This window comes from Macrosteles quadrilineatus, unplaced genomic scaffold (assembly GCF_028750875.1).
Source record: "Macrosteles quadrilineatus isolate MER2022 unplaced genomic scaffold, UCM_ALF_1.0 Scaffold_4__1_contigs__length_99947679, whole genome shotgun sequence".
NCBI classification, from domain to species: domain Eukaryota; kingdom Metazoa; phylum Arthropoda; class Insecta; order Hemiptera; family Cicadellidae; genus Macrosteles; species Macrosteles quadrilineatus.
Window position 1 is genome coordinate 97,587,297 of NW_026542597.1, and position 24,497 is coordinate 97,611,793.

Sequence of the window (24,497 nt, forward strand, 5' to 3'; positions counted from 1 at the left end):
ACTTACATCAATCTTCACCATCTTTGGTATTCTTCTTTGGTATCTTTGGTATGCCTGGTTTTGTCCACTACGACCAAGGTTCTGCTTTCATGTCAAAAGAACTGAGTGATTTCTTACACTCTAAAGAAATTTCCACTAGCCGATCTTCACCTTAGAACCCTCGAGGTAATTCTCAAGCTGAGCGATATACTGGAACGATTTGGAAGACTGTATCTCTTGTTCTGAGAAACAAGGGACTGAAGACAGAACAGTGGGAGTATGTTTTGCCAGAAGCTTTGCATTGTATACGCTCGTTACTAACAGCTACGAATGAGACCCCTACATGAACGTCTTTTCAAACACCAGAGACGTGTTGTCATGAATAATATTTTTGAAAATTATTATTCATGAAACATTAAGAGGTTCATTGACCATAATGAGAAATCATCTATATGGCAAAAATCAAAATTAATCAGTCTTATAGCTGTAAAATCCTTCAATGTTTTATGTGTACAATTTTTTCTGTGTCATTGGCAACCTTATTTTTAAGGCAGATGTATTTATTTTTATAAATAAATTCTTTTCTCTAAATCATCCGTTTCCATAACCAGCCGCTATCGTAGTACGACAGGTAACCACGAGTTACACAAGAGCCTACAGGTAAGAGATCGCCCAACTACTAAAAGAAGCAAGAGTAGTAGGTCCTAAATATCAATAACCACAAGTTTATCTTTGTCTACAATTTGGAAAGTTTTTTTTATGAGAAAAACTAGCATGAACAAGAGCTTTGATTCTTGGAATATTAGTTGAAAATATAAACCCAAAGTTACAAATTCATGAAATTTATCAAATTAGTCTATATACCAATTAATTATCCTTCTATATTTAATGATAATGATAATGATGGATGGGTGTTTGTGACAAGTAAAACGCGGAAAATACTAAACAGACAGTGTTCAAAATTACATATGAGTATTCATATTTAAAAGGAACTTGTGTAGGCTACCTGTTGCTTGAATTCGAGCAATTCCAAAGGACTGGTATTACAGGCGTTATTTTAAAAAAGAATAGCAGTCATAATTTCCGATGATGACCTTAAACGGGGAGACTCAAAGGTTTTAAATAGAAAACTCACAATGTACATAACAGTTTGATATAATCAACATTTCTTGTAAATATCTTAACATATTTCAAAAGCAGATAGGCAATTGTTTTTTTAAATGTTTCCCACTCATAGCCGCCATTAGGTTGTTCATGATAACGATAAATTCAAAAAAATTACCCTATTTCTATTTCTTCTACTTGGTGTTGTTCTAGATGACTTTCCAATGTTTCCATAGTTAGCAAATTGGATCTTTCAATGATTGCTCAAAGAAATGCAGCACACTGTTAATTCAGTTTCCTTTTTAGTAGCATATAACAAATTGTCCAGGCTTTCTCGCTTTTTTATTTTTCCTAAAAATAACCTAGTAGGCTAACTGGGGCAGAGCCCAAGGGACTTTTTCAAAAATTTAAGGCCAGTTTGCACATCTTCACACCTAGACAAACATTTTGGTATTCAGGCCTAATATGTGGGGTTAAATAAAAAAAACCTTATTGTTCAGAGAGTTTCATGTAGCGTACCGTATATTGATAATATAGATTAAAGAATTTTGTCAGCTGTTTCAACTGGACAAGTTGATTCTCTGATATTAAATGGCATTAAAAAGTGATAAGGTTTACCTACAGGGTGCAGAACTGTTATTCCTTTGCATTTATGACAACAGCTAATTTGAACCAACTAGCAACAAAAAGCTGTGGTACAAAATGAGAACTTTACTTTTTTCTACTTTAAGATGTGCTTGCTTAGCAGCATGAAACCACCTTAGTTATTTCATAACTTAAGGATCAATCAACGCAACAGGTAAATTAAACCTTTTATATTAGCGTTATCTTGATTCAGGGGCTAACCCATCATGAAATTTTACTTTACCTACTTTAAGTTACTTTTTTTTAGGTGCAGTGGTAGAACATTATGGCTATGGTAGATGTGCATCTATAGCATACCAAATGGATTAAAAGAATCAAATTTTCTTAAACCGTGTCCTTTCCCATAACTGCAATTAAGCATTTTATACTTATAAGCCGGTAAAAGGTCGGGTTCTCTACTAGAGAGAGAGAGAGAGAGAGAGAGAGAGAGAGAGAGAGAGAGAGAGAGAGAGAGAGAGAATTCTTTATTTATACACATTATTTTGCAGCAATACATTCAAAAATAAAAATATCACATGGGTCACAATGACCTTTGCGTGATAGAGTCCTTACTGGCTGCTTCATCAAAATAAAAGTTCTTCACACTTCACTACACATAAAAAAAAATCTAACAATAACTTGGTAAAATAAGCATACAATCACCAATAAGCATACAATTGGTACTAGTATAATAATAAAGCGGCCTAATCGACAACAACGCACACCTTGGTAGGTCTTTTAAGCTAAATGAACTCAAGTTGAATGTAGAATGGGATGAGATAATCTGTGTGGATTTGTTACTCAGCTGTTTCTTTGGACAGGACCATTTAAAGACCAATGATAAAGGACAACTGGGTCTAGTTTCAAACCATAAAGAAGCTATGTCTTCTCCTATGAAAGACACATGTGGACTTTTTAATTGTTAGGTGAGCAGCATCAGTAGCTTAACACATCTATTCAGCCAGTTTAAAAAATTAGGCTTAGAATGCAAACAGTTGAAAATCACTTAGGAAATGCAGGCAGTGCCGCACCTAAATATTGCTGTAAAACTCCATAACGCAAAAACTTCGGAATCAGAGGAGATAGGTTGGTGAAAAGGTTTATTCTTGGTTGGGCAGTTATTAGAGTTAAACCTAAATCAATACAATCAAAAACCAAGACATAACTGAATACAGTAGAACCTCTTTAATCCGAACTATTTGGGACCGGGGGTAGTTCGTACTATTGAATAGTTCAGATAACAGATCATATTGTTGTTTTTACATAACAATAGCTAAAATGTCCGGCTAAAATGGATTTTAATTGTTACGGGAAAAGTGAAAAATGCTTTATAAAGTATAATACAGTGTTTATTTGTTAGGCCTACAGTATAAATTTATGTAGGCCTAACAAATAAACACTGTATTTTACTTTATAAAGCATTTTTCACTTAATAATAAATAAGTGAATAAACAGTTACGGGTAACTGTTTATTCACTATGTTTACTACTGTAGGCCTAACAAATAAACACTGTATTTTACTTTATAAAGCATTTTTCACTTTTCCCGTAACAATTAAAATCCATTTTAGCCGGACATTTTAGCTATTGTTAAGTAAACTGTTTACTTTAAATACAGTAGGCCTATAGGCTTACAATAGAGAACTACTGTACCGTGTATAGGCCTAGAGTACATTAATGAGGCGTTTGGATTACGGGGGTTCGGATTACAAAGAGGTTCTACTGTAATACCATTACTTAATCAAGCTGTGACTTTGACATTGGTTGCACGATTGCCCTACTAAGTTAAGCAGTGTTTAACAGCAGCTGATGAACTACTTAGCTGCTAGGGTATATGGAAATGGACAATACTGAATTTTGTTCAACAAACTGCAAACTAACGTTCCTGATTAATGAGGGGCTAACTAGGCTGCACTTTACTTTAGGTCCTACACTCATTCGAAGGAAAGTATCGATTATTCAATTGTTTCATTTGGTAAGTATATCAGTCGGTTAGTTAGGTTAGATTAACCTTACCTAACTAACCAAACGATATATCGAATGAAACAATCGATTAATCAATATATCGATCGATATTTTCAATCGAATGAGCGTAGGGCCTAACGTAAAGTGCAGCCACTAACTAGGTTATGTCAATTAATTATGAGTGGTTAGGTAATTCAATCAATCGAAACCTTAAATGGTTTAACTTGGGTACTAGACCTACACCTAGCCTAACTATGATGGACTTTCATGATGAGGGTCTAGGCCTAGGTTGTGTGAGAGTAAGGAAGGGTAAGCATATAAATCTTTAAAGTGCAATACCTTGAATCTTTCTGATCTGATTCTAAGCCACCAAGAGATTTGTCAACAACAGGGGAAGAAGATACTGGTTGCTGTTCTTCTGGATTTGGGTTTGGAATTTCTTCATCTGGTTTTTTCCCCCCACTGCCCATCCAACTACTCACTTGATTTGATAACCCCGAAAACATAATGAAAATCTGAAATTTAATTAACAGTAAACACTAAACTAATAACACTCAATGAATCATCCTCATGACACAAACGTCAAATGACCGTCAGCTGTTTGCGCACTTGGTCCACTCCGCACAACCACAACACGAACTAAGTTCCAATCCACCAACAACTGCCTTTTGTATTGAGTTTGAAGAAGAGTATTGACTTTGACTATTCGACTACACAGTGTGACAGTGAGAAAGTTGGCTGTCATTCGGTTCATCGTTTTATCGATAGTTGTAAAATGTTTGTATCGCGACACACGCAATATCGCTACAACAATATTCCAATCGATTCGATAGTTAAGTCTCAGCATATATTTTATAGATAGATTTGTTTGCTGTGTGATTTTTGCATTTTAGTTTTAATTTTTATGAAAATTTGTATATTGTTATTTGTTCTGACGATGCCTATTGCATTTCATGCCTAATGGAAAATAAAGCATTTCGTTTCATTTCATTTCATTTTACTTTGTTTCGTTTTCGTACAGTATCAGTTCGAATATCAACGTGTTTGGTTTATGATTTTATGACAACTGACCATCGATGTATATAACCTAACTGGATCGCGCCCTGCCACGAGAGCACAGCGCTGAAAACGAGCCGGCGCAGAGTAGGCTCCCCCCACCACTGGTGGGCAACCACGCGGCGCCGGCGACTGTCTCGTGCGTTGACTGCACTGTTTACATCCCATGTAATCACTGTCGTACTCGTGATGTTAGTGGTGGTATTTTTTGTTATGTCTAATGAAAGTTCTACATCATGCCACAGAGGTGTGTCGCATTCAACTGCAACAAAAGTGCCAAAAAGGGATCGGGAATATCCTTTTACAAGTAAGTACTGTTCTCTTGTATAGTTTATACTATTTATAGTTTCGTGGCATTAGCATAGGTCATTAGAATGCTGTGTTGAAAAATATTTAAGATTAAGTACACAGTAAAAACCTGTATTTAATTTTGTCAAATAGATTAAATATTTTATTTCCACAAAATAAGCATATCTTGTTAAGTCTCTGATTGAATACGTTTTTTTAGCTTTCCGAAAGATCCTGAGCTGCGAAGTAAATGGATATCTGCAACAAAAAGGAAAAACTTCAACCCTTCCAAGCATGCCCGTATATGCAGTTTACATTTTACCCAGGACCAATTTCAAATCCGACCAAACAGCAATTTTGAATTGTTAAAACCTGACGCTGTGCCATCAGTATTCGACTTCCCTCCTCATCTAGCTTCAGCACCACCAAAGAAAAGAAGGATTATAATTAAAAAACAGGTAATTATAACATCATGACATTCATGAACTGTGATACTTTTTAGGTGAAATCGTAGATATACAAAATGTTTGTAGCCTAATTTATTTCCTTACATAGAAATGTAAAATATCCAAAATACAATCATTGTTCATAAAGTGGTGATGATAACAAAGTACAAAAGAACACGTAAATTAAGTAGGGATTGCCCTGTAATGGATTTTACGATGAAAGTTTACTATCGATAAATCTACGATAGCCACACATTTTATTGGAGGTCATGCTGTTTGAAAATTAATAAGAAACATTTCACTAGGACGAAATGAAAATAACACATGTTTTACTACTAGGACAATCAAAATAAAGATTAAAATGAGTGTAAGTGCTATTATAAGCTATAAATAGTTTGTTGTTATAGATTAGGTTTTGCCAGTTTCACTGTGACCATTATGTGTTTATGTTGATAAACATTATAATGTTTACCTATTACCACATGATTAATATAGGCTATTTACAGGACATCTGTGTATCTGATGACATCTGTGTATCTGATGATATCCAGACACCAACTGCTTTGTTGCCGAAACATGACGATTCCTCTCCTAGTACATCAATTATCATTCCATCATGTGAAAAACCAGATGAAATCCAGTGCATTAGTATTACGAACAAACAGGTAAGGGGTTTTTTTTAGAAAGTAGGGTAGAATATACAAAGATTCAACACTTAGTTAATATAAAGTCGATAACTTTGTTTAGTCATACGTCTTTTGTATTAAAATTTACGTCTATACGAATCTTCATCAATGAACATATTAACCATAGAAACAACATGGAAGCTCTTAGCACGTTATCTGATTATCTTAATGCCTAATACTTTAATTTAACTCTTAATTTTAATATTTTTAGACGCCACAAACACCAACCAAAAATTTACTTCGACGGAAAATCAAGATTCTACAACAACGGTTAAAGAGGAGAGAAAAGAAGATAAAAACAATGAAAGATGTGATTATTTTATTAAAGAAAAAAATTAATGCTCCAGATAGACTGTTAGAACTATTAGAAGATAAGTTTTCTGGGTTTCCTCTTGACTTAATTGTACATAGTATTAAGAATAAGAATGCTAGGAACTGCAGAAATTTTTCAGATAAAATGAAAGAATTTGCTTTGACCATGTATTTTTATTCACCAAAGGCATATTCATTTCTCAGAAAAAATAACTTTCTATTGCCTCACCCTGCAACACTGAGGAAATGGATTGCAAGTTTCAACTGCCTGCCTGGTTTTTTGGAGGAGGTATTGAATTATTTAAAAGCAAACTTGGAATCAAAGCCTTTTTTAAAGAATGTAAATCTTACATTTGATGCCATGAGCATCAGGAAGCAAGTAATTTTTGACCATAATTTAGGGAAGAATTTCGGTTATGTTAACCTTGGCAATGAAGTAAATGTTGGTGAATCCGAAACCTTAGCTTCTGAAGCTTTAGTTTTTCAAGTCGTTTCACTAACAGGTAATTTTAAATGTGCAGTAGGCTATTTTCTCAGTGATAAAATAGGTTCCGATATTTTGTCTAAGTTAGTTAACATGTGTGTATCGAAGTTGCTAGAAATTGGAGTTATCGTCCATAATGTAACATTCGATGGTGCCAGTTCCAATATAACAGCTGTGAAAAAGTTGGGATGCCAATTGCCTGAGAAACCTTATTTCTTTGTTAAGTGTAATGGCGTATCTCATAAGATTTGTGTCATGTTAGATGCATGTCACATGCTGAAATTAGCCAGAAATACTTTGGCGGACAAAGGTACCATTCAGACAGATGATGGAAATGTTAGTTTTAAGTATATACAAAATCTTAATTCTTTGCAAAATGATGAAGGATTATCATTGGCTAACAAGTTGTCTGACAAGCATATATGCTATAAAAACAGAAAAATGAATGTAAAAATTGCAGCTCAAACGTTGAGCTCTGGCGTTGCTGATGCTTTACAATTTTTGTTAATGAAGGAACATCCCAATTTTGTAGGTTGTAAACCAACCATAGATTTCATTAGAATAATTGACCAGTTATTTGACATTTTCAATAGTAGAGACCCGTTTGGGAAAAATTTCAAATCCCCCATAAAGAAAGAAAACCTTATGTACATTAAGATGATCTTAGACAAAAGTTTAAACTATTTAAAAAGTTTAAAAATTGAAAACGTCCCCATCTTAGAACACCCTAGAAAGACATTTGCTCTCGGTTTCATTACTAACATCAACACAATTGGCATTTTAATTGATAAACTACTAATTGATCTCAAATTGAATTACATACTAACTTATAAATTTTCTCAGGACCACCTGGAGTTGTTATTTTCATGTATACGAGCTAGAGGAGGAAATAATAACAACCCAAATGTAAAGCAATTTCAGTGGGCCTTGAGAAAACTTATGTTCCGTAACAGTATCCAGCCTTCTGCAAAGGGGAATTGTTTGGTTTTTGACGAACACCATCAAAATTCGGTCATGAGCTTTGGAGAAGCAGCGCGGTTGCATAGTAATGAAACCGAGGACAACGACGACGACTTTGAACTTTTGATTAATCTTTACGAGGATACTAATAGCACATTTAAGGACAATGCATTGTACTATATATGTGGTTTTGTGACAAGGAAAATCATAAATAAAATAGAATGTGAGGAATGTATAAATCTATTGATTGATGACGAACACAACTTAAGCCCATATACACATTTTACAGATCATGTAAACAGGGGTAAACTAGTCAGAGCCTCGTCAGATGTGTTTAAGATTATAAAGTTTTTGTTTAATCAATTCAGAAGTTTTGCTTCAACCAACTGGGCTAAAATGAATGCCTATAATATATGTGCTTTGGCATCAAGGATGTTTGCTGGCAATGTATTCCGAGGCCACAAATCAAACGGAGATCTTGGTGAAGACAATCATGATCTAATGCTCATTAAAATGATAAGCATGTTGTTTTCTAAAGTATATTGTCATAAAGTGTCAAAAGAAAAAACCTTAAAAAGTAAATGTTTCAAACCTCGGCGTTCGGCAGAAACTAAATAAACTTATTTTGTTTAGCCACGTCTAGCAAAATATTGAAAATCTTTCAAATGTATGATTGTTGTCTAGCAAATGATTTCTATTTGTAAAAGTTGTTTTTTTGGTTAGATTAATTAAAGTTATATCAGAACTACAAAAGTTAAGTTTTATTTCCTTTGATTATTCTACACTTGGGAGTTCAATACCGGTAGGCCTACTGAAGTTTTTCTCACTACTGTGAGAGTGAACAATTAATGTTATATAATATAATTTAACGTCAACTGATGTACTATATAACCCAACTGACTGAATAAAATAATCCATATCGATGCATATACATAACATCAAAACTGTGTTATAAATCCAAGACTACCAACAAGAAAGTTCAATTTTAAATATGTGTTCCGGGTCCCTATATTATAGTTTAGATAATGTACCTATGAGAAAAAATTACATACAATACCATAAACGAAAAGAGAAATTCATTTAAACATTTTGGTGACAATAAGGAAGTAAAAAAGTGCGATGTGTCGGCGGTCACAATGCTACTTCAATGCTAGGTGAGCGCTTTTTCACATCCAACAGAAGGAGCTACGTCATCGATATGACGTCACTGATTCAGTGGGAGTTATCGAATCCGACATTCGATTGTTTAAACCAGCGACAGCGATCGATCATCCGATATGTCAGAGAAAGTGATCAATGCATGCAATGGCTACCAGGCTACCCTTACACTAACCTAACTAATCTATAACCATAACGCACAACCACTCAAGATCATTGCTTAAGTTAATGCTTGTTTCCTGTAATATAAATATCCCTTGTACTAAATGCAGATAAAATTAAACTTGTTTGTCGTTAATATTACTTAATTATTTATAATACAGATCTACCATCATATTTGATTGTATCTTACCAAACTTATCGTCGGATGTTTTATGATTTGGGTTTCATAATATTGGGCCTACAGTCATTATGGAAAAATAAGTAACTTAAATTACTCGATTTTTATTTTTGATGTTGGTGAGAATATCACATTGATAGAGTTAAGTCAAGATTTGTTATGTAGGTTGTGTAGGCCTAGGTCTTCCCACTTCCCAACTCTTATTAGGAACGGAATCATAATAATTATAGACAATCTCCTTCTATGGCATAACCTTGTGCTGCCTGCACTTGTATGTCTATAATGGCCTCGCCCTATAGGCGTAATGACTTATGAGGTACCTTCATAAGGAGCCAAAAAATGTTTGTTTTGAATTAATAACTACCTAACTCATTAGCTAAGAACAACTTTTGACTACTCATGAATGGATTAAATTTAAGTAATGAAAATTTAATGCATCAGTCCAGGGGTGTCTGAGTTTATCACTGGCAAATATATATCTATATATAAACCAACATCCTCTTTTACGCTTATTGATTTAATAACTATGCGTCCCCATCTTAAATAATTGATAATTGATTGATCTACAAGTTGTAGCGTAGCCTAATATTGTCTATGGTGGAACACCTGTCTCGTTACACTTCAATATTAGGCCCTCCTAGTAGCAAACAGCATAAGTCTTAGCCTAAATATCGGCTGCACTTTACTTTAGCTCCTACACTCATTCGAATGAAAATATCGATTATTCGATTGTTTCATTCGATAGACCGTTTGAACCTTACCTAACTAACCAAACGATATAACTTAGCGAACAATCAATATATCGATCAATATTTTCATTCGAACGAGTGTAGGACCTAAAGTAAAGTGCAGCCTAAATATCATGGGTAAGTGGTCATTTGAAGCTGATTTAAACACACAATATACCAAAATTCCAGCTTTTATTTTGATTGTCATCACACATTTATTATAAAAAATGTAATCACAGTTAATTTTCAAAACAAATATTAACAGGTCAACATGTCTCAGTAGAAGTGGACAAAGTAACTGGTTACATATTCTACTGACACAAAATGTTTCATAGTAATAAGTTGTCATACAAAACTCATGTAACCGTAATGTTAATAAGGGGTAGACTTCCATATCTGTTGACACAAACAACCGAATTAAAATATCGATCAATATATGCCTATCGATTATTTGATATATCGTTTGGTTAGTTAGGTAAGGTTAACCTAACCTAACTAACAAAACGATAAATGGAATGAAACAATCAAATAATCAATATTTTCATTCGGTTGTTTGTGCCAACAGATACGGAAGTCTACCCTTAATAAGCACACACCAGTAGACATAATACTTAGTTACACATTGTCAATATTATAAATGGGCCTATTTACAAACATTAACAGTAAAGAGTACTAAATAGCTTTAGCCAATAACCTATACCATCTGTTGCACTATTATAATGTGTCAGTTCTCAAACTTGTTGGCCTGGCGACCTAACGACCACCTTAGCATTTATTTTGAGACCCACCTACAATATGATATTAGTAGGCTATAATTATTTACTATCATAAATTTATTAACATGATCATGTAGGTACACTGAGAAGATGATGTTTTATGTACATAATCTAGACTAAAACACTATTTGAGAAACAACACTATAATTTGAAAATCATAACATACTTAGAACTACTAGGCCTACTATATATAAGAGACTTGTAGAGTAATATGTAAAACTGTTAACTGACTTATGTGTTGAGCGTTTTCCACATCATAGGCATTTATTTTTCACTCCAGTACAATTATGTATCCTACTTCGCTTCTAGCTAAAAAAATATATCCTATTGGTATCTAGTATTTAAAAAAGATAATAATTATTGAAGAATCTGTAATATTAGTGAATACTTTCTTCGGAACTCATTGGAAAAAATCTTGGAATTGTAATGTCGGAAACCTCTTTTAAATCAAACACTGTCATAAGTGTTAGATAAGAAGTTAATTGTCCACCATTTAACAAAACTTTCCTGTTGATCTTAATACAAAACACTAGTTTTAACAAGATGTAAATTTAGTTTATTATGCATTTATCTCAAATCCACAATAACTTATGTTCCAAAATCGCGGCACTGATGTGATCATCTCCGACAATCTCGGTGACATCAGAATCATGTCCTGTGTTAGCGGTATCATCATGATTATATCTTCATGTCATCTTTAGATTCATCCAAAAGACAAATAGGCTAGGTTAGCCCTTTTGCCTAGTTGACTATATTTGTAATATTTGGTCAGAAAATATTTTATGTTATCGCAAATTAGAGCGTTATTCACGCCTGAAAAATCCCAAAACTAGTATTGATTTCCACACATTAAAATATTGAATACAAATTACCCAAACAATTACCTTAGTAAATTTAGATTCCTAGTATGAAGCTAACAAAATACATAGGCTACTTATAACACGTAAATCAGGTTAAATTGTGAATATACTAAAAATATTGTAATGTACAGCTCTACCCCTTGCTATCAGTTGGTTACAATACTGGTGCTTACCAGATCGTCTCGGTATTGAAAAATTACGGGTCCTGATACAAAAATATTATCAGCAACTCACCAAAATTGCTCCAGTACCCATAGTTTGAGAACCAAGCCCTTTCACTAGGCCTATCAGAAATAATAAAATCCTAATCACAAAACAATAACCAAAATATTAGAGGTTTTGGATGTACAAGATAACAAAATTAAAACATTGCTTAGTGGAAAAAGAGGTTAGACTAACCAAGTGAAATTAGTGATTTTTTGGCCCTATTTCATGAGACCCTATCAACAAAACTTTCAGCTAGTTTTCAGTTACTCTTCTCTTTTTAAGTGCTTCAACTTTGGAATTTATTTTTACTACAAATTTCCTTTTTAAATTCCTTTCTTCAGGCTGGTTGGCACAATTGATTGCAATATTTCTTGCAGCTTTCAAAGTATCTGCAAAAACCCCAACTCGTCCGATATGACTCTTTTTTTGGTGACGGGAAATATTTTTGTAGATTGTCTTCTTAGTTTTGCGACAAGTTTGTTTTGCTGAACAAGGCTCTATGGGTATGTTACTTTTTTTGTCAGTAGACACTTTTCCTTTAGTTTCTCTTATGAGATCCCGCATCTTCTTGTTAACAGAGAGTATCGTCTCTTCGTCGACATACCAAAGAAGTGACTGAAGTGTTCGGTTTGCAGAGCCAAAGTTGTTTATTAACTGACGCCTTCTGCTTCCTCTTAATGTTAGTTCCTTGTATTCCAGGTTTTTGTCTTGTAGAGAAGATCTTGGAGCAATGTTTTCATCATCTTCTCCTCCAACCAAAGGACTACCCGATGTTGTGTCTTTAGGAGCAATTAATGATTCGTCAATACAAAACAATGGGTTTCTCAATAACCAGGTATGGATATTCTCCAAGCTCCATTCTGGAATTTTGTTTCCAACCATTATCACGTGCTTACATACAAGCCTCTCCTTCTTAAAACTGGCACAAGTGCAGCTGCTACTCATCGTGGTTTTATCGAATTTCACTTCATACAACTCATCCCTTGATGTAGAAAACACTTGAAACTTATTTTCAGAAATAACTGAAATTTTTGCATCACATTGACTGGCCAGATCTATTTTTGTGATAACGTGGTCAATAAACCATTTGGGCCTACCATGGAGGTAAGATGGAATTGATTGGTCGTACTTTTTAGATAATGATGACAGCTTCAAGTTTTCTCTCACATACGCCAAATATCTTTCTGGTAAAAACTCCTTCAATATAACACTTATCATCTCAGAAAGTGTACATGATCTGAGCCCTGTCAAGTAGTTATACTTTAATTCCTTATTTAGTCGTTCAACACCGTTGTTAGTGTTGACGTACATATCATCAGGCTTGTAAGCTATTGCCCATCTTTCAACCTCTTTCATCCAAGTATTTTCAAAATAGTCCTTCAGAGGAGTGGTTTCATAGGGAAGCCAAGACTTCAACGCATTGATTGCTTCTTCCATGGCTTGAATTGTTGGTGCATTTGCAATTCTTCTGAGGTAAATCAAGGCTTCGTTTCTTGGAATATCTGAATTATTAGACCTTGAAAACCACCTGTTCCAAGCCTGTTCGCGATGAAAGCTGCATATATAGACTTTAATGTTAGGAAACACACTTTGGAGGGCATTTATTTCCTCATAAGCAAAATCCACCATGGCATAATTGGGCTTAACGTCTGGGCTCCAGTTTCTAACTATAGTCAATGCTTCAGTAATGGCACTAGCTGATTCATATTGTGTTATTAGGACAGCAACAACCTGATAATTCACATTGGTTTCCACTACTAAGAAATAAAGTGGAACTGCATACTTGCATGTTTTGTAAGTAGCATCAAGCATCACCGTATTACCACCATACTTTCTATAAAGTGCTTGCATTTCTTTAGTTTGAACTACGAACAATAAATCACTGGTGCAATCCTGAGTCTCTTCATCTTCAGAGCACAAATTCTCCCCTGCCTGAACTGAATAAGCGCTAGGCCTAAAAAATACATTATATTTGGCAGTGTCTAAATTTTTGCTTAACATCTCAGTCTCTTCCTGGTCGATGATACTTTTTCTTAACTTTATTTTTTCTGACGAAACAATTTTCCTGACAGCTTTTATGTCTGGGAAAAATCTTCTCCTCAATCTATCACTTTGATTCAGCTCTCTTTCTACGAATTCGTTTATAAGCTTTGAAATGACATACGAGTCTCTTTCTCCCTTATGAATGAGTTTAACAATCTGCTCTCTTACTCTTACATCAATCGGCTCATTAACTGCTGCACTGTCTCCCATTAAATGAAATTTGTGGTCAGAAGAAGTTGGAAACCTAAATATATAGCTCTCTTCGCCAAAGTCTTCATTGGAAATTTTCTCTTTAATCAGCTGGGATATCTTCTTTTTTGCATACTCGCCAGCTGACTCCAATACCTGAAAATATATTTCACAAACTTAAAAACGGATACCGGTAAAAAGTTTCTTTAACATTGAAAAAAATAGTATGGAATGGGATGCATTTGTTAACCTGAAGAACAGTCTTTACTTAGTGGAAGACTTGGTGGGAATTGGGGATGAGGACATGGGGGCGGAACTGAGTAGTCTAGATTTACTTTATTTTCAGGTTTTGATTATCGAAAAATAAAATACCCCCGCCGCAGCAAACCTGCAGACTAAGCGAATTTCCATTTGACTGATTGGATTTACACTGAAATGTCTACTTAAAAATATAAAATTTATTCCCGATTTAAATAGAATAAGTTTAACAAGTACTTAGGTTTGCTGCATCAGGGAGGGTAAAACTGTTTTTTTTTGTAAAATGTTAATAGTTAGTAAGAAATAAAAACATTTTCCAAATTTGATCAAAATATGTTCGTAAACAAGCAAACTACAACAGTTTACTCTTTCTCCATAAGAATAACATTGGAATTTTAAATTTACAATCTTATGGAATTTTCTCCGTAACCATTAGGCGCATAATAACGCTTCAATATACTAAATTATTTGTTTTTTGAAGCTCTACAAAATGGTTTGGAAATTAATTGCTAAATTTTATGTTTTTTGGGTCAAAATTGGGAAAAACCTATTTTTACCCCATAAAACCCCCCGTAAACACCCGTTCCCATGGTCCGATCATGCTGGATCGCGAACTCGTTCGAATAGACGTAGGTTTACACGTTTGTACCAAATTTCATCAAAATCGGATCATTTTTGCTCGAGTTATCGTGCTGACGGACACATATATATATATATAAATATATATATATGAATTTGAACGGATGGTGTTTTTGGCCTCTAGGGACCTCAAAACGAAAAAAAAAAACGGTCCCGCGTCCAGGTCTTACCATGAGTACTACGGTAATAGCTTATTCCCTATATGGGAAATTCGCTAAAACAATACCCCCGTCGCAGCATATCTACAGGCTAAGCGAATTTCCCCGTTCCCTATAGTCCGATCAAGCTGGTTTGCAAACTTGTTTGAATAAAAATGTAAGTTTACACCAAATTTCATCAAAATCGAATCATTTTAGCTCGAGTTATCGTGCTAAAGGACACATATTATATATATATATATATATATATACAAATTTGAACAGATGGCGTTTTTGGCCTCTAGGGACCTCAAAACGAATAAGTAAATCAGTCCCAGGTACAGGTCTTACCATGATACTACGGTAATAGCTTATTCCCTCTATGGGAAATTCGCTAAAACAAGGGGAAAGTTAGGTTGACAGATATAAGTTATTCGTCTGCCGCTCACAAGAATACTCAAGATAATTCGGTGAGCGCTTTTTCATATACAACAGAAGGAGATCAATTAGCCTAATTTCAAAATTAAGTACAAATTGAGATATTTAAAATCATACCTTGTATTCCTGGAACTTAATAATTCTGGACACAGAAATTTTGGCGGGACAATCCAATTTCTTCGTAAGTTGTGTCTTGTTGTACCTTTTGGTAAAGGCATGATCACCACAAGCCTAAAAAAATAATAGCCCATTACAATCCAAAACTGTACCGGTACTCCATGATTAACTAAAAAAAAAAACACAGACCAAGGGAAAATTGTGTATCACTCACTAACTCACTATCAGAAAGGTTTAATTTAGTACTACGTACTTTGAATATCGTTAAATATATAGGCCTACTGGTTACACCAATTGTACTGTTTAAATAAATAATGTGGTGTAGGCTAATAAGTAGGCCTACACCATAAATTGCTTACTGGATGTCACAAAGCTTCTGTTAATTCCCTTTGTTATTATTAACACGTTCGCGGCGGCATGTAATGCCATCCTGGTGGGTAAGATCGCTCCCAAGCTGCAATGCAGTACGAAATGATTTTATTTTTAAGCCAGGATTAGAGCTAGAAACTTGAAATCTCGCACAGCACTGCTCAATAGTATACTGTATTTTGTTGTGGTGTAGGTTGGTAGTAAATTTCCCCGTTATTAAAATCCCCGTTTGGCAATTTTAAAATCTACTTTTTGTCCCGTCTTTTCCCCTTCATTTGGCAATACAATTCCAATGGGACCGGCTACGTTTCAAGCAGAGCTGCTATCTGTGGGTGTTTAGCGAACTACGTCGACACTCATTGTAAAGCAGGACATCCTCGCACGTTATTTGCTATTCGTCAGACCAAAATTGGAAAGCCAATCATACGCGGCAATCGGGTTTGTTCGGCGCTGAGGGCTGCGCCGCACTGGCGATACGCCCGCCATTTGATGTGCCGCCGCGAACAGGTTAATTAGGTTAACCTTATTTTAAGACATTTGCCATCAAAAGGATTAATCAAAGGAAATGATAGCCCGGTATCCATTATAAAAAAAATACCCACGCTGCAGCAAACCTACAGAATAAGCGAATTTCAACTTGTCTGATTTATATTTTTACTTAAATATTTCCATAAATAAAACATATTTTTTCCCAATTTAAATAGGTAACGTAACATAAGATGTAACAAGTTCTTAGGTTTGCTGCTACAGGGAAGGTAAAGTGTTTTTTGACCAGGCGTATAAGATGAAATAAATTTGCTAAATTTTATTAACATATATCCATAAACAAGTAAGCTACAACAGTTTTCATTTTCATGTTAATTTTAAAGTTAAACTTTTTTTGTATTTTCTCCGTAACCGTTAGGCATACAACAGCGCTTAATTATACTAAATTATTTCTTCTTTTAAGCTCTAAAAAATGGTTTGAAAAGAAATTGCAAACATTTTTGTTATTTTGGGTAAAAAATGGAGAAACCCAATTTTTACCCCATAAAACCCCGTTCCCATGGTTACTTGATGTTGGTTTGCAAACTCGTTCGAACAAATGTAGATTTACAAGTTTATACCAAATTTCATCAAAACCGGATCATTTTTGCTAGAGTTATCATGTTAACGGACACATTTATATATAAATATATATATATAGGAATCTAAACGGATGGTGCTTTTGCCTCTGAGGACCTCAAAACAAAAAATAAATCGGTCCCATGTACAGGTCTTACCATGAGATTTACTTTAATAGCTTATCCCCTTTATGGGAAATTCGCTAATAACGATCACACTAAAACTGTTTTGTATGTACAGTAAGTTAAGAGATACTTAACCAACCATGTGCAATCTTTTACTAGACGTCTAAAAATGATCTAATAGCATATTGAAGTATAACATATGTAGGCGTAAGTAAGTACTTACTTTGACATCTCTTTCATTTGCATATTTCCTTTTCTGGTATAAGTTATTGTCTCGTCCATGATGGCAACCATAAACTCTAGTTCCAATTATAACGAAAGGTATACCATTTTCCCAACGTATTCTTGAATTTGTAGAACGCTCAGCTAGAACAAGTTGAAAACATTGATGGTTGAAAGTATTATCTAACACAGTTATACCTACATGCTACATTGATTAGACAACAGACAAAATTCTTTATTCATCCATCTATTGTACAGGGATGGTAATGTCATAAGTTAACAAACTAAAGCCAATTAACTTATTAGGCCTTCATATGACCTTCATCTGAAATAGTAGGCCTACATTACTAGTCCTGAAAAAAAATGTTTACCGGACGAGTGTGGTCGTACCCGTGCGGGACAAAGTCGAGTATGGGATTACCATACGAGTCTGGTATACACATTTTGGACGAGTTACGTACGATAGTTTACGCCATATTCTGTAACTTACAGTTGAACCTCTATAAGACAAATTTCAAGGGGTACAGGACAAATTTGTACTATAGAGGTATTCTTAATAAAGAGGGTCGTTTTATCGAGGTTTAATGCTGCTGTTATTCTTCTTATAGGTTTCTCCTCGCTCCAAGGTTTCTCCAAACAATGACTGGGGAAGGAGGAGGGATGGGTGGGGGTTTCATGTTGAGTCAAGCTGTTGTTTGTTTTGAAAACTACGTACTATGGAGGTTAAGATTAAGATAAATTCGTCTTATGGAGGTCTTGTTCGTCTTGTAGAGGATTGTGCTAAGAACAATCGTTGTATATTTAGGTACAAGTTGTTATATTTAGGTCAATCAGTCCTAGCCCATGTCACAAACAAATTCGTCTTATGGAGGTTTTTAACTTAATTACTACGTTGTATAGAGGTGTTTTTAGCATTGACCTATATGAAAGTGTCAAGGGGATTAAAAAAATTCATCTTATCGAGGAATTTGTTTTATCGAGGTTCGTACAAACAAGGTTCAACTGTACTACTAAACCTGTGCAAATCCATAATACCACCAACTAAATATAACTAGGCTTAGTATTATGTTTTTGTTTATAAACACTCATTGTCACCAAACCAAATAGCCTACAGTAGGCCTACAATCAGCTGATTGGTGTCCGGTAAAACTCATTAGAGTAGCCCTACAGTAGTACGTAGGCTAATAAAACCCCATTTGATTTAGCTGGTGGCAAACAGCTGTTTTCTGGACTAAATCCTTGTGTGGGAAGTTCGTCAAAATAGTGTAGTGTGGCGTAAAGTAATTAAGCCTAGGAATCAAGAATCAATGAAAAAGTATTCTCATGTCATTTTGTCTAGCCTAAATCTGTTTAAAGGTTAAGAACCAATAAAATTTATTGAGGAATTGAATTTAAATTTGTTACAAGCTAGGCTATATTACAAGTAAATCAAACTTTAATTAACACTTAAGTTAGGCCTACGCTACTTTGTATAGGCCTAACTTGTATTGTAAGAGCTTGCTCCTGCCCGTTTTTGTCAACAAACCTTACCTATAAAAAAAACCATCTCTTCCTAACAATTAGGATCAAGTCAAAAATAATTTCCCTCAGGCACTCACCTACCGAAAACGGCAAATTTGACTTATTGCCTGCTGAAAATCACAATCAAAAAACACAAGACAGTAATACCACTAATGTACAATGCGCCACGACAGTTAAGATCAGTTAGGCTATGATAGTTAGGCTTTGAGCCTACTTTAAAATAGGCTACTCGAATGTACCATAACTGCAAATTACACAGGGCCTAGCTTAAGATAGCCTAACATATTTATAGTAGACTCCCTCTTATTCGGACACCTTTCAATCAGGGACTAAGTTACACTTGGTAAAAGTGACATCTCTTTACCCGGACAATTTTTATCAGCACATTGGTTTAAACAGACTAGATCGGCAGGAAGTGGGTGGTACTGAAAGGACTGTTCTCATGGGAAAGATATGAGACCAGTTATTAAACACAACCTACTACCTACCTACCTAAGATAAATACAATGCACTCCGAAATTTAAATCAAACACTGTAATTTATATACTATGCATTTAAACAGGTCCGTTTTAACAAATTTTTGGGGACATCGGTTTAACCGGAATACTGTTATCTAGACTGACCTCGGTCCCGATGAGTCTGCGTATAACTTAAGAGGGAGTCTGCTACAGCTAAAGTTACCAAACCACAGGCTAAAAATTTAGTTAAGTTACTTTCTCATCAAAGTTATTTCCACACCAACTCGGGCAGTAGGCCTAAGTACTCATCTCATAAGTTGCACTCATAAGAAGAAACTGGACAATTCCCGGTCTGTGACTGCAGTTAAGACCACAGGTTAGCATAAGCTAATTTAACCACCACGGCGCACTGTACATTAGCAGGCTCGCACGGTCTTTGATTGTGATTTTGGCAGGAAATTCCCTTGCAATTTCCCATTTGCGCCAAAAGTGGAAGAGGTAGGCTAACTTAAAAGTTGCTCAGAATAAGTTAGGCCTTTTTAGAGGCTGTTTAGAGTAAACTTAGGACTGCACGATTTTTCGAAAGAACTAAGTTAGCTTATTAACATTAGCCTACCTACTTACTGAGTTAACATGGGTTTGTCTTTGTCCCTTTCATTGATATCATGGAAAAATAACTTGTCTTTTCTTACCTTTATCTGCAGAAAATGTCCGTGGAGATTTGATTTGAATGTATTTACAAGAAATTTCAACTTCGTGTTCTCTTAACTGTTCTTCGAACTCATCAAAATCTTTGGTAAAAATCATTATAGGTAGGCCTAAATTGATTAAAACGTAAAAATAGTGTAACGATAATAGTAAACATAAAATATTAAACGAGGGAGGGGTGCGGAGGATCAGACCAAGCAAATAGTAGGACTCGCAGCAAAGCACATCATTTGCCTTTTCACCAAACAGAACATTGCTAAATTATTAAGTTTGCCTAAGTAGAACAAGCCAAAAAGTCAACCAACACTAAATGGAGACTGCCAAGTGCCAACAACATGCACTGCACGTGGATGGAATAGGATTAGGATTGGAGGAGGGGGGATGGTTCGAAGTCCGAACAAAGTAAATTCAACATTACAAGTCGAAAGTTAAGTCGCACCTCGCTCTCGCATCGCGATTCGATAACTCCCACTGGATCAGTGACGTCATATCGATGACGTAGCTCCTTCTGTTGGATGTGAAAAAGCGCTCACCTCAATGCTATGGCCCACTGCGGTTGCCCACTTGTGGTGGGGGGAGCGGCGCGGCGGCGGCGGACCGTTTTCGTTTACCAGCCGAGCGCGATCCAGTTAGGTTATATACATCGATGCAACTGACGGCGCATTTCTGAGTTTAAGAACCAGTTCAACTTTAAATACCCAAACCCCCCTCCCCCCCGCAGCAAATCTGCAGATTAAGCGAATTGCAATCACTGAGCTATATATCTCAATGATTGCAATTTGTTGCATTTATTTTTTACTAAAACATTTTCATAAACAAAGACATGTTTCGTATTACGTTATATCAACCCCCGCTGCAGCAAACCTGCAGACTAAGCGAATTTCGATGTGCTGATAGGGGTTACTCTAAAATATCTCCTTAAAAACATCACATTTATTCCTCATTTAAATAGCATTGGTTTAGTGAGTACTTAGGTTTGCTGCAACAGGGAGGGTATAAATATGTTTTTGTAACATTTTGATAGTTTAGTATGAAGTGAATATATTTTCCAAATTTGATCAAAATATGGAAAATATGTTTATAAACAAGCAAAATATTCTCCATAAAAATAATTTTTTTCATCTTCTCCGTAACTTTTAAGTCCATAATAAAGCTGCTTCAATATACTAAATTATTTGTTTATTAAGATCTACAAAATGGATTGAAAAGAAATTGCAACATTTTACGTTTTTAGGGTCAAAAGTGGAAAAATCTATTTTTACCCCATAAAACCCCCGATAAACCCCTGTTCCCATAGTCTGATCATACTGGTTCGCGAACTCGTCAGAATAAATGTAGGTTTACACGTTTATACCAAATTTCATCAAAATCGGATCCGGGATCCGGGTAGTTGAGTCGTGTCCGTCGTGCGTGTTATGACCGGCCGCTCATCTTTCTGTAATTTAATGTATTTGTGCGTGTTAAATGTTTTATTTGTGTATTTTGACGACGACATCATGTTCCAATATTTTTATGTTAGACGATAAAGCTTGAAATGAAACGCCAGTTTCGAAACTAGTCACTTTGTAAGACTATTCAAGGATTGACGACGTAAGGTACGTAAACATATTTTATACTGTACTAATTATTTCTCTAGTGTAAGCCTGAGCACAGAAAACGTACTACTGGTTATAGTAGTACGTTTTCTGTGGCCTGAGGTTGAAATCTGAGGTTAAAATATAGTCTAAACTAAGATTATAATATAGATATGGGGAATACGGGCCTTTTCGGATAAGTACAAAAACTGATTAGGTAGTTCATAATCAACGTTCAGTTGAATTTATAAATGCCTCGACCTCTTTATCCTCTTTGTACAAACTTACTTCTTCTTCCTCAAGAAGGAAAAACGACCCTCGTCCTCGTCCACGTCCAGCTTGCAGCTTGTCCGTCAATCAATCATAATATCATTGATGTGTTTCATGTTTATTCGTTTCGTTTAATGTGTTGTTTTGTTTGTCAATAAGCCAAATTTTAGCAAAAGCTTAGCAAATTATCTTTCCTTTACACAGTAGGTTTAATTGCAACTGAGACAAGTTTACAAGAAGAATTGCATTAATAAAATTCAAACGACCATAGTTTATTCAGTTTTTGTGACAGCAGAGAAATTTTCGCACCATTGTTTTCAGGTAAATTCTAGTTTTAATGATAAATTAAATAAATTACTATGGTTCCCTTGGTCACCTTTATCGAATTTCATTTGTCTTGGGTACACTTTCATATCTGTTGGCACAAACAACCGAATGAGTAATATTGATTATTCGATTATTTAAATCGATATATCGTTTGGTTAGTTAGGTTAGGTTAATCTTACCTTACCGAACGATGTATCGAATAATCTATACATCGATCGATATTACTCATTCTCTTGTTTGTGCCAACAGATATGGAAGTTTACCTTATTACCGTATCTTCATCTTTTACCCAAAAGGGATTGATGGCGTCAATACTTTCAAAAATCAAAAATATACATTTAGACAAACTGACATAAATACAAAACATATATTTACAACATTGGCAATGTGGATAGGCGGATCAGTCTGAAAATTCTGGGAAAATGTCTTCAAAAAATTCTTTTAGGGAATAGTAGGCTCTTGACTTGAGTAGAGGGACCAGCTTCTTTAAGAAAAGCTTACGCTCAAGCTGTTTGATAGAGTTGGGCAGCTTGTTATAGATTTGTATTGCTCCCGTGTTGTAACTCTTCTGGGATCTTGTCAGCCTAACCCTGGGCACATCAAGCAACCCGCGCTGCCTAGTATGGTGGTCATGAACCGCTGAACGAAGTTGAAAGTTGGCGTAGTTGTCATGGATCATCAGTGAACATACGAGGATGTAATGGCTATAAACCGTGAATATCCCCAGCCTTGCAAAGATGGGTTTGCAATGGGCAAGGCGGTCACTAAATGTAATATGTCGTACAGCACGTTTCTGGATCACTAATATGTCCTCAACATCAACGGCATGACCCCAAAGTAGTAGGCCATAGCTCACATGACAGTGGAACATGGCATGGTAGATGTTAAGCAGGTACTGTTCAGTAATAAAATTTCGCAGCTTGAGCAGAAGACAGCACACCCTAGAAAGTTTGCTGCAAACGTTGCCAATGTGATTGTTCCACGCCAATTTCCTGTCCAGATGGAATCCAAGTAGCTTAACTGGTTCATTAGGTGGGGCATTTCTTGCCAAACTGCAGACAAGTGTCTGGGTTTTTTCCTGGTTGAGCTGAAACCCATTTCCTTCGAACCAGCGGGATGCTACGGAGAGATGTTTGTTGGCATCTGCAGTGGACAGCTCAACTTGGGGACCCCGTGACACCAGGGTTGTGTCGTCAGCAAAAAGCACCACCCCTCCATCTCTATCAAGGTCATTAATCATTACCAGGAACAACAACGGACCTACGATCGATCCCTGAGGGACACCGTACCTGACACTCTTGGGCTTGGATGTTGCGCCCTCCACAGAGACAACCTGATGCCTTCCAGCCAGATAGGAGTCAATCGTCTTTAGTGCCACACTGTCCACTCCCAAACTTCTCAATTTCCCATGCAGAAGATTGTGGTTAACACAATCGAAGGCCCGACTCAAGTCACACATTGTGAGAGTCACCGTGTCACCAGCCTCGAATGCTTCACCAACCAAGTCAGTCAATTTCTTAATCGCACCAGTGGTGGACCTCCCTTTTCTAAAACCATACTGCCCATCTGATATTAAGCTGTTCATTTCCAAATACTGTGTCAGTTGGGCTGATATTATGGCTTCAATAACTTTCCCCAGAACAGGCACTATGGAGACAGGCCTGTAACTGGCAAGAGATTCTCGATCGCCCTTTTTGTAGACTGGCACAGTCCTTGAGGTCTTAAGGCATTGGGGGAAAATACCATTTTCCAAGGAATCATTAATAACAGTGGCCAGAGGGACTGATATGACATCAATAATGTTCTTTAGCCAAGATGCAGACATTCCATAAAAATCTGGGCTGTTAGAGTTCTTAAATTTTGCCACAATGCGCAAAATCTCTGCTGAAGAGGTAGGTTGCCAATGATGCAGGGTAGAAGTATGCAAGTCACTTCCGGCCTCCTGCTGGATGTTTCTAACAGGCCCTAGGCTAGTCACAATGTTGTTCACAGACTCAATAAAAAAATCGTTAAAATCATCAGGGCT

General features: G+C 35.7%; 3 protein-coding genes across 9 annotated transcripts in view; 1 reads left to right on the top strand and 2 right to left on the bottom strand.

Annotated features, from left to right (window-relative positions):
• LOC128991661 (synapse-associated protein of 47 kDa-like) overlaps positions 1–4,315 on the bottom strand; it is a 58,986-nt gene extending 54,671 nt beyond the window's left edge. For all 7 annotated transcript variants that reach the window (XR_008490674.1, XM_054414744.1, XM_054414742.1 and 4 more), the window contains exon 1: positions 4,011–4,315. Coding sequence is in view for 6 of the 7 variants with exons in the window: in XM_054414744.1 (XP_054270719.1) it covers positions 4,011–4,177 (167 nt within the window). In the remaining variant the exon portion in view is untranslated. The remainder of the gene's footprint in view (positions 1–4,010) is intronic.
• A 648-nt stretch (positions 4,316–4,963) lies between these two features.
• Positions 4,964–11,974, top strand: LOC128993181 (THAP domain-containing protein 2-like). The gene is made up of 4 exons (XM_054416941.1): positions 4,964–5,034; positions 5,236–5,473; positions 5,968–6,126; positions 11,897–11,974. Exons 1-4 carry the CDS (start codon positions 4,964–4,966, stop codon positions 11,972–11,974), a joined length of 546 nt encoding a protein of 181 aa, XP_054272916.1.
• A 250-nt stretch (positions 11,975–12,224) lies between these two features.
• Positions 12,225–20,399, bottom strand: LOC128993182 (uncharacterized). The gene is made up of 4 exons (XM_054416942.1): positions 20,285–20,399; positions 17,615–17,757; positions 15,794–15,907; positions 12,225–14,360 (listed from the first exon to the last, which is right to left on the bottom strand). Exons 1-4 carry the CDS (start codon positions 20,397–20,399, stop codon positions 12,225–12,227), a joined length of 2,508 nt encoding a protein of 835 aa, XP_054272917.1.
• Between the last annotated feature and the right edge of the window lie 4,098 nt (positions 20,400–24,497).